This window comes from Phaeoacremonium minimum (genome assembly GCF_000392275.1).
Source record: "Phaeoacremonium minimum UCRPA7 unplaced genomic scaffold PA7_03_scaffold_350, whole genome shotgun sequence".
NCBI lineage: Eukaryota > Fungi > Ascomycota > Sordariomycetes > Togniniales > Togniniaceae > Phaeoacremonium > Phaeoacremonium minimum.
This window is the reverse complement of record NW_006921254.1, coordinates 18,750-29,663: the sequence shown is the minus strand read 5'-3', so window position 1 is coordinate 29,663 and position 10,914 is coordinate 18,750. Positions and strand designations below refer to the sequence as shown.

The window sequence follows — 10,914 nt, the reverse complement described above, 5'->3', positions numbered from 1 at the left end:
GGGCCACTGTGGTGCCTCTGATCTACTTATTATCACGATCGACAGCCTAGGGCAGCTTATGCTAAGGATCTGACACAGGACTTTTCCAAACCTGGACGCATGAAAACACTGGAAAACAGGGTGGCTCGCTCGCTCGGTGGCTGTTCAGGCCGTTCAGCCCTTTCCACTCCTTGGCACACAGACAACGGCTGCGTCTCAATTTGTGGCTTTGCGAGCCACCGTGGCCTAGGCCTTGTCAGCTTACGCCAATAACAAATCGCAATCCCTGCAGCCTGAAACCGAAGGATTGTATTTAAACAATTCCATCAGCAGTAGCCTACGGCGCGCCCATTCGGAGATTTAAGAAGGCTTCCCCCCATTACATATTTAGCACGGGAGTTGCGTGTCGAATGTCGACCTGGCATCCGGCAGATAACCACAGAAGGGGAGCATGCACAGGCCTAAGCGACCCAGCGGCGAAACACTCGCTGGCTGAACGTGCAGGGCTATCCGCATCTCGCGGCAAAGTTGCCGTCATCGAGTCCGAGCTGGAGAGCGAGAGCCTAACATGCTTGATTGAATTTTGACCTAGCTAATGACTACAAAGCATCGTGGCTGCTGCGCATTTGTAATGACTCTTCAAATCTCTGGATATGTTCCGTCTCGGGTATAGAGTCTGGCTGAGATGGCAATAATGCTCCCACCACTTATCGAAAGCAGGCAAATGTAGGCACTTGCAAGCGATTGTTCCGAGCTCAATGGCACAAAGCACCGATGGGTTGGGGTAGCTAATCCTTCTCTAGGAATCCGGTGTTATTAGGCTATGAGGTGGAACAGCTTGAACGCTGCAGATGCATCTTTTATCGCCCATTTCGTCTTCACACAAGGGAACATTTTGGACGGTATCAATTTACAACAGGCCTTCCCGTTGAGCGAAGACTCTAACAGTCTCCAGGAAAGGCACGTCTGCGCTCAACCCAAGATCGGTTGCTCGCTGCGTTTTGAACTTGGTTGGCCAGCTGTACACCACCTTCTCTGTCGCTGGATCCCGCTCTTCCTTCACCAGGGCGCGCTTTTCCTTGCCTCCAACCTGCTCCAGGGCGTCTAGCATCTCGTTTACGGTGACGAGGATGCCAGGAAGGTTCACCACTCGGAACAGACCAAACTTCTCCTTTGGCACGTCCTTGATCGCAATCAGGTTCTTGACCACTGTGGCGGGAGAGCTGATCCAGACTTCGAGATCGCGGTTCACTGGCAATATGCTCTCCTGACCCCGGAGCGGTTCCCTGATGATGCCACTAGCGAACGAGCTGGTTGCTGCTGTCGGTGCTCCTGCGCGCACTGTGACTGTTGGCAGCCGTACTATGCGTCCATCAAGCAGGCCTCTTCTGCTGTAGTCGTTCACCAGTGCCTCCACCATGTATTTCTGTGTGCCGTAACTCGACTGTGGTAGTGGTAGTGTTTTTTCCGTGACAATCTCACCCGGCTCTGTCGGCCCATACACAGCACAGGACGATGCAAATACAACCACGGTGCCAGGGTGGTTGTTCCGCAGGTAATCTAGAAAGAGCCGCTGGCTATCGAGGTTGACTTTCAGGCCGAGTTCCAGATTGGCTTCGGCACCCCCGGACATGATGCCGTGAAGAGTATAGACCGCATCAAAGCGGTTGGCCAAGAGGGACGCAACGGCAGAGGCAGAGGTAAGGTCAGATGCCAAGCAGTTGAACTTGACATTCTCTCCTTTCTGAGCCGTAGGAGGAACTGGGGGCTCGACGATATCAGTCAACGTGATGGTGATATTGGAGAATGCAGCAAAACCCGCGGCCAACTCCTGGCCTACGAACCCCGCCGCCCCTGTGATGAGGATAGAAGTCATCTTTGTACCAAGACCAGTATCTACCGTGTCTTAATTTCAAGAAAGAGCAGAGCAACTTGACCCTCAGCAGGCGAAAACTTAACTTATTTCTATAAACCGGGCGTCTCGAGAAGATGACGTGACAGTTGCCTTGATCAATACAGGCGACAAACATCAGCGGGGTCTCAATGGCCAAGGGCCGATCGGCCGTGGTCGCTCGCGTCAACAACCCCGCTGTCCAGCTTGTCTTCCCCACATCGCGGCGCCTGTTCTCCGCTGAAAGCCAGTCTCGGAGTTGTAGATAAGCGCCCACAGCCGTCGCGCGGGGGCTTGCTGTCCCGCTGCATTAGCGATGCCGGACCAGGTCCCACTCGAGTGCCGTGTCGCTCGGTGACTACTTGTCCGCAACCGAAGGCATTCAGCATAGAAAATCTCCCGGTATGGAGCTTCACGTATATTGATACTATGATATTTATCTGCTATTTATTAATACTATGGTGCATCATCTAAGGTAAATCGATCCTACTGAAGAGAATCAATGAGAAAGGTGACACGTCTGCTCATCATGCCGGCATTCTTGAAAGGATCGCTGACGTTGTGTCCTCCGTCTTCATCCTCGTATAAGAACACATTGGACACCCCGGCATCTTTCATCTTCGCCACTAGCTTTCGCGAATGACCTACACCAACTCGATCATCTTTCGTTGACACTGTGACAAGGAAGGGGGGATATTCCACGCCCTCCTTTACATTGTGGAAGGGCGAGTACCCCCTGAGCGCCTTGGCCATCTTCGGGTCCTTAGGATCTCCGAATTCGCGCATCCAAGCGCCTCCCATACCCATCGTCGGGTATCTCAACATGTCAGTTATGGGTACATCGCTGACCACGGCACCATAAAGATCCGGACGCTGAATCCCAACAACGGCGGCAAGGAGACCACCACCAGAAACTCCAAACACGCCAAGGTGCTTGGAAGTAGTCACTCCGTCCTTGATTAGTTTTTCCGAAATGGCAATGAAGTCATCATAGGAGTTCTGGCGCTTCTCCCTCTGAGCGTCCTTGTGCCAATCTGGTCCTCGTTCTCCGCCCCCTCGAATCAACGCAACCACCAATGCGCCACCACTCTCGAGCCAAGGCACCAGAGAAATGCCTCCAAACATGGGTTCCAGATACCTCGTCAAGATGGAAATCCCCATCACGCCGTACCCGGTAATCAGCACCGGCAGTTCCCCTGGCTGATGCTTGGATTCTTTCGGCGCCAGAACTACATAGTCTACCGGCGTGCCGTCTTTACTGTTGGCGACCTGAACATCCAACGTGAATCCGCTCGCGTCAAATGCGGCCGGCTGGGCGTAGAATTCATCCCGTCTTCCGTCTGCTCTTTCCAACCAGGAGACGATTGGGTGCAGCAGTCCGGACTCGCTCATGATGAAGTCGTTGCTATAGTAGTCGCCGGAGGTCAGAGAGATGTGTGATCCCGGAGCAGTTGGCACACTTCGTACGAGCTTCCATGTCTGGTTGTGATGCTCCATGATCAAACGCCGTTCTTTTCCGTTCTTAGTCACAGTGAGCTGGACTCTTGACTGGCTGGCTTGCAAGCCGTCCGCAACGATATTGGGGGTGAACTCGCCCTCTTCAGGAACATAGACTACGCTAGCCCTTTCGTCGACAGGCACATCTGGGTCGATCGAGCATGCCACGATTGATCCCCCTGGTACTTCTACACCGCGGATGACTGCCTTTTCTACCAGTGAGACAACCAAGTGCTCAGAAGTAGTCCTAGGAGGCACCAAAAGACACTGTTTCGATGGAAGACGCAGCTCCTCAACTGTTCCATCCAGAAAGACGGCGTAATGAATCCAAGTTGTGTAATCAACAGCACGAGTGATCAAGGCACGACCATTCTCTGTTGGGCCGACAGACGTAACTAGGCTAATCGCATCGGTTGCTGGCGCTGTATAAACAGCTTTGGCATCCTGCAGGTCCGTTCCACGTTTCCAAATAAATGCTGTGCGTGGCATTCCTGCCACCGTTTTGAGCCCGTTAGTGAGAGACTGCTGTATCAAGATGTGATCCTTGTCCAACCAGGCGGCGGCAAGACGGTCAGGGTCCGCGCGGAACCCGCCTGGTACCAGTCCACCTTTTTTGACGTCGACTTCGACGAGCGAGACCAAGTCCGAGCCACCATCAGATAGGTAGAGAAGGATACGTGATGCATCAGGCCCCAAAACACGGCTCTGAATGTCGAAGTCGACAAAAACATACTTTTTATTCTCGGTGTGGCTCAATTCAGCGATGTCAATCACCACTTGCCACTCGCCATGGGAGCCGTCTGGCTTCCTTTCGGCATACTCGAGCACCCCGTGCGTGTTAGAAGCGCTTTTTCGCAGACGGAAAAGCTGACTGGCAATCCAGCGGTCTGGTGGGTTGACATCTGTCTCAACTAACGACCTCAGCCTTTCCTCAACGATCATCTTCTGCGGCATTGAGTCTATCTTGTCTGTAGTGATTACCGTCTCTCTCTCAGCCCATTCAAGGCATTCAGGAGCAAGTTGCTGCTCAAGCCATGCATATTCAGTGTCTGGTTTGATTGGCCTACAAGGTGGTAAGTTTCTCGGTTCCTAGGCCTATCTGGATGAAGTCTACCGAGTAGAGATGCTCACATGTTGAAGTAAGAATGTATTTGGTCATTAATATTAACCTTTCACAGTTGATCAATGCCAGGCAATGTAATATAATTTATAAAATTGACCTGTGGTAGAAACAAAAACTAAAATGTCTCGGCGAAACAGCAGGATAACATCGTGGTATACATGAGAGAAAACAAGAAAGAGGCGCATGAGGCTCAGCTAATGTCTTGCGTGTTTGATTGACTGATTGATTGATTAATTCATTCACGGGCTCAGAGGATGCTATCGCACGCTATCGATATCGAATCTACGAATCCCAAGTGGGCCCTGGAGGTTCGCTGAGGTTGACGTATTAAAGCGGGGATACTGGTACTGTTCACTCCCCGAAATGGCAGTGAGCTATCGGCTGTCAATGGCTTGGCGCCTAGGCCTCGTTCGTTTGTGTCGAGTAGTAAGAGTATCGATGTAGTTAACCGCAGTCGATGTGAAGGGAATAAAGGTCGTGAATGAATCAGCGTACTTCTCAAGTAATGACATGCCTAACAACGTCGATAGTGAAGGAGAGATGGGACCTAAGTATGTTCAAAGCTTTTCATACATTAATTATTATTAAGCTCCATCTACAGTTGGGCTTTCGTAGCTTGAAGTTGCCTTCTTAGGTTTCCAATTATACCATATCTGCACACCAAAACGTACCCCAAAAGCTCAAGCCCTGAACTTCTCAACCATCAACGCCGCCGAGCCGTTTGTAAAACCGCATTGTTTAGGCTTTTGGTGCTGCAGCCACTGGCAGACTTCCTGGAACCGTCGTGCCTTCGGCCTTCGGCTTTCTCTTGAAAGCGCTGAGTAGACCACCTGATCCTCGCTTTCTGACACGGAATAGGTAGTACGTGAGAACAGCAATGAAGATATCGAAACAAATATACGCCCACATGATACCAAAATTGCGCCACCGTTCGGACCAGTAGATATTGCTGCCCGCCAGATACTGGTCTGCCACCGACAGGGAACAGTATCGGCAACTTTCGGTGTCATTGGGGTTCTGTAGTTGGCCTGGGGCCGTTTCCAGGTATGTAGCAAGGTATGTGCCACATGTTTGACCAGAAGGCGGATTGAACACCGATGTCTCGGCTGCCGAGCAAGTAACCACACGATCATGCATTTGTGTCGCAACCATACCGGCGATCCAGTATGTAAACGGCGAGACACGGTACATGAATATCCAAAAGCCTGGCAGAGCAGAAGGCGACTGCAACACTCCATTGAACATGATACTCATCATGGTGAGTAGTGTCACAATGCCTCCTGCAGTCTGCGCATCCGGGAGAGCTGCGATGGTCATGTGCGCGAAGCAACTGGCGTAGATGAAGAGTTGGATCAGGAACAGCAAGACTAGGCCCTGTCGATCTGAGCTCTGAATGCCCACAACTGGATAGTAGAAACAAGCAAATGTGAGTATAGCAGTGACAACCTGATAGGGAATTTCAACAACGATATTGGCGATAATGAAGGCTTTCCAAGAGTAGGCTTTGCTGGGTCGTTCCCGGACCTCGTAGAGCGAGCGCTGAGTGATGAAAAGAGGTTGTATCTATCTCATATTAGCGTTTGAAAGAAATGAGAATAGGCAAGCTAGTCAGTGTTCTTACCTGCTGGACGAGAGATGTGAAGATTGTGACGACTTGGAACACAGCGAACAAGACGGTCTGCATACCGGCTAGTGTGCCTTTGGCTTGGAAGAAGGTAAATCCAATGAAAAGACCGGCAGCAGTACCGAGGAAGAACTTGGCGAATATGTAACTCGGCATTCTCCAGTATTGCTGGAAAACTCGGTAGGTCACTTCGACCAATTGCGTCGAAAAAGGCATCGCGAACTCATCATTGGAACCGGCTTCGTCATGCCCAATTGATCTGTCGTGCTGCTTCTCGTTATGAAGTCGATCGATTTCAGCCTCCACTGCATCGCGCTGCGGGCTTGACGTCCAAGTGACATTCCACTCCCTAGATTGGCCATCCCTTGTGTTGTTGACAATTTCCAGCATGTATTCCGCAGGGTTCTCCTGGTCGTCGCACTTTCTTGCTCCATTGGACTCAAAGTAGTTCAAGAGTGTACGAGAGTCTTTGCCGATATCACCGAAGTAAACCGTCTTTCCTCCTTTGGCGAGGAAGAGTAGTCGATCGAATTGCTGAAAGAGTAAGGCACTCGGTTGATGCACAGTACACAGAATAGCTTGGCCAGAATCGGCGAGCTTTCTGAGAAAAGAGCAAATTGCCCATGAGCTTTGTGAGTCCAAACCACTGGTCGGTTCATCCAAGAAAAGCAAGAGTTTTGGCTTGGCGGCGAGCTCGACACCGATAGTAAGGAGTTTTCGTTGTTCGACATTGAGACCCTCGCCAGGCACTCCAACAATTGCGTCGGCATAGTCCTCCATATTCAACATCTTTATAACCTCTTCCACGAATTGATACTTCTCAGCCTTGCTTACAGACTTGGGCTGACGAAGCATGGCACTAAAGCGCAAACTTTCACGTACTGTAGCTGTCTCCAGGTGAAGATCTGTGAAACATTAGCTGATGATCCATGTGTGGGCATTGGAGTAACATACCTTGCTGCTGAACGTAACCGGTATTTCTTTGAAAGCTAGCCGACATTGGCGCACCATTTACAAGCATATCCCCGGTGATAACACCCATTGTTGTTCGCTGGGCTAACACATCAAGAAGTGTCGTCTTGCCGGCTCCTGAGACCCCCATAAGCGCCGTCAAGGTGCCGGGCTTGACGAATCCAGAAACGTGATCAAGAAGGCGCCGAGGTTGACCCTGGATCTCAATATCGTAAACAACATTTCTCCAGGTAAATATATCTTTTTGCGGCTCGGTTCCCTTGATTGACGAGGGTTCAGCGCTTGCAGGGACCTCCAATTTGGAGCCCGAAGCAATTTCTTCATCCGACTTCGAGTTCTTGTTGGAGCGCAAATGCGGCGGAATGTGGCCCTGTTGGAAGACAAGGACTTCACCAGTGCTTGTGGATTCCGAATTGAGCTCCGTGGCGACGAAATAGACGATCATGAAGAAGAAAAGGAAGCCAAGGAGGATACCAAAGTTTCTCCAGACATGGCTATAGTAGTACTCGTAATTCGTAGCAATGAACCTATCCCCGCTTACTGTGTACTCCCCGGCGACAGCTCCCACGACAGAGCAAATCCAGGAGTCACCTCTTGGAGGCGAGTATGCAGGAACAATACTCGAGCAAGTGAACATTCGACCGTGAAACTCGTTCGCTACTAAGATCTCAAAGGCGTAGTACAGAGGGTTAATCCATCGAATCCATGAGAACCATGGATGCATCTGCGGAACCGAGATGGTGAAGCCAGTATAAATGACCAATGCCAGTACAGTGATACCTGCTAGGGACATGGCTTGGGAAATGGTTTTCGTAACCTAATTCGTCGAGGTCAGCCATGTCAATCCTTAAAATCACACTTTAAAGGATGAAAACAGAAGGCGAACAGTCGGTTTAGACTTTAAATGAAGGCATCTTGTAAACGAAGTTAACCATGCTGGGACTGCTTACAGATGCAAGAGTTCGGAAGATGGCCATCATAACAAACGTGGCGACGAATGTAATGAGGAAGTACAGGAAGAACTGGGCTGGTTCCCGTCGCAGACCTGCCATGAAGTATAGCACAATATTGAAGATCACAGCAACAATGAACTTGATCGGTATAGATGAGACAATTCCAGCGACAGCTTCAGTAGATGGATGATAGAATGCGTACGAAGCGTGCTTTTCAACAATGGGTCTAAAATCTCGGCGGTTAATAAAAGGTGACAATTTCAGGAGACTCTCGCTCTTACCTTTGGGAGTAGAGCGTGGAGATTTCGGAGATGGCCGTGAGAGCGTTTAATAGCACCTAAAATGACGAATTTAGCAAAATTCCTGCGGTGATCGGAGATGTGAAGCAGCTTTAAGTGTTAAGACAGGCGTCTCAAGATGCTTGCAACAAAAACCACTTACCGCCATGAACAATACAGAACTATGAATGCGAGTTAGCTACTGAATCAGTATATTGACGGTTTTCGAGCATGAAAAAGCAAGCGATCGATATAGCAGCCCTCAAAGCTGGTTTCGATACGCGGAAACAGCAACAGCAGCACTCACCCCTTTGCGAAGAATCCAGCAGATGCATTTGGAGTGCCAAAAAAGATACTGCCAATGATCAAACTTATTATGCAACTTGTCATTGCTTGTGTCAAGGTCGCGGCCTTGTCGTTCCAAATACGCTGATAAGCTCTCCTAGTATTGAGCCCGATCTGCATGGCGATGCTAATGGTGTAAGGTGACTGCGGCCGCACATGTTTGGCCTGTCGGTATTCCTTTCGCTGCTGGAGCTGAGTTGCAGCCTCGCCATGAGGATCGAGAGGATGCTCTTCCTGATAGGTATCAATATCCTCTTGGAGCGCTTTGAACTCGGGAGATTGCCGCCAATAGGTTTCAAATTCTGCAGGCGTTCGAGGCACCTTGTCTTCCATGCCTGGCTGGGCTCTACGCTCACTTGGATTTGTGACAGAGGTGAGGAAATCACCTGTTGTCTGACGCTGGGGACATAGCCAGCCCTGCCTCTCGAAGAAACCTTTAGCTTCGCTGGCTGGTCCAAAATAGATTTGCCGGCCTTCATACAAGACAACAGCCTTGTCGAACAGATCGTAGATTGCCTGACTGGCTTGATAAATAGCCACAGAATGTACACTCCCTCCCAAGTCTGCTGCTATGCGCAGAGATTGAACAAATTTGAAGGCCGTTGCAGAGTCAAGACCTCGAGTACTATATAGGTCAGCATTGATCTCTCTCGGAACGATCGGTCTCGTGCTACCTGTTGTCCCACGCCAAGAATGGAGAGCCAGCAAGCATCATCTCTGCAATGCTAACGCGCTTTCTTTCTCCGCCTGAAACACCTCGAATGAAATCATCTCCAACTTTTGTGTTATAGGTGTGAGATAACCCGCATACTGCCATGACAACCTGGGCTAGGTATCTGGCGTATTCATCACGAGGCATGTTCCCAAGACGATGCGAAGGCATGCGAACGGAAGCAGCAAATTCGAGGGTTTGGCCGACTGTGAGATGAGGAAAATGTCTATCAACCTGCGCGATGTTAGTCTTGGATGACAAGCATCTCTGCCGCTGCGGGTAGATCTCTGTACGAACCTCCTGGTTATAGATAACCTCTCCTTTGAATTCGGTCTTCATCTTCTTCTGTGGGATACCTTGGTAGCTGATGACCGACTTCTTGTCCACGTTCAGGCCACGCAGCTCGCCGCAAATCGTCTTAAGAAGAGTACTGCATCCTGAGCCAGGGCGTCCAAGAACAATTAGCAGTTCACCGCGTCGAAGAACTCCATCGAAATTGTGCAGTATCTGTTTGTGTGTCTTCTTCCCAAAGCTGAACAGACTACCTGGTCGCAAAGGCGAGAGCAGTAGAGATGCAACCGTTTGCTGCACCTGGACCGCTTCACCTGTTCCGAAGACATTCAAATCTTTGTATACAATGCCAGCGTGAGCCTCTGGCGCATGCCCTTGGGCTCTGTGTTTGCGAATAATCCTTTGCAGCCACTTGGCGAGGTCGAATTCTGCATTTTGAGGTTGCAAGGCAGGATCATTCTCTCCCATTGTCACAATCTCGTCCAATACCATTGGTGTAGTAGCCGTGGACTGCCGCCTGGTCAGGACCGTGGCAATTCGCTGGAGCTCCTGTCTCTCGGTCTCCTCAATCATGGCGTTTGTGTTCCGCCGAGACAACCCATACTGCGGCCCATCGCTGTCAGAGGAGGAATCTCCTTCATCGTCAGAATCAATTTGTACGATCTCCTCCTCTGATCCCTGACGCAAGACGCTCTCATTGTGTGCTGCACTTGACTCTCCTGTGGAAACTTGTCTCCCCCGGCCCTCCGTCTCGACATGTGCGGCTGGGTGCAGCTCGGAAGCTGCATTTTCTGACGTTGTCGCCATCGCGAGGACGAATGTCCAAATGAGCGACAGAGAGATTCGGCGAACTGATTGATGGTGCTGTTATGTTGGTTAGGAAAGCAATTGAATTATTCAAGCTGTCTCCAAGCCGACATGCCATGCAGGCCTGATGAGCCTTATCTAAGTTTATTATTTATTTGCATGCGGAGAAGGTCGCAGACCCTTTTACATTCCATCGGAGTGCTCGAGGAATGCGGCCGTGCTGGGGAACCCGAGCCCCAGAGGAACGGAAACATCGGGCTCTGATTTGTTTGGATCCGTCTGGATCGGTTACCTGAGCGAGACATGATCCGCGGGGCTTGGATCGATCCGTACCTAATGATGAGCCGGCAGGAGTAATGAAAGTATGATGAGCATTAATTTTCCACTAAACTTCGAGCTGAAATCCTGAACCTTGCTTTGCATATGATTGTGCCACACAATC

General features: G+C 50.4%; 3 protein-coding genes across 3 annotated transcripts; all 3 read right to left on the bottom strand.

The window, feature by feature from the left end:
* Positions 1-889: 889 nt before the first annotated feature.
* Positions 890-1,855, bottom strand: UCRPA7_4518 (putative nucleoside-diphosphate-sugar epimerase protein; the record flags this gene model as incomplete). Its single annotated transcript, XM_007917071.1, has 1 exon — positions 890-1,855. The coding sequence occupies one exon, from the start codon at positions 1,853-1,855 to the stop codon at positions 890-892; it is 966 nt and encodes a 321-aa protein (XP_007915262.1).
* A 501-nt stretch (positions 1,856-2,356) lies between these two features.
* UCRPA7_4517 (putative prolyl oligopeptidase protein) lies at positions 2,357-4,321 on the bottom strand (the record flags this gene model as incomplete). The annotated part of the gene is made up of 1 exon (XM_007917070.1): positions 2,357-4,321. The coding sequence occupies one exon, from the start codon at positions 4,319-4,321 to the stop codon at positions 2,357-2,359; it is 1,965 nt and encodes a 654-aa protein (XP_007915261.1).
* Positions 4,322-5,228: 907 nt separating this feature from the next.
* On the bottom strand, positions 5,229-8,707 carry UCRPA7_4516 (putative abc multidrug protein; the record flags this gene model as incomplete). The annotated part of the gene is made up of 7 exons (XM_007917069.1): positions 5,229-6,053; positions 6,112-7,019; positions 7,069-7,903; positions 8,037-8,265; positions 8,321-8,376; positions 8,481-8,499; positions 8,625-8,707. The coding sequence occupies 7 exons, from the start codon at positions 8,705-8,707 to the stop codon at positions 5,229-5,231; spliced, it is 2,955 nt and encodes a 984-aa protein (XP_007915260.1).
* Between the last annotated feature and the right edge of the window lie 2,207 nt (positions 8,708-10,914).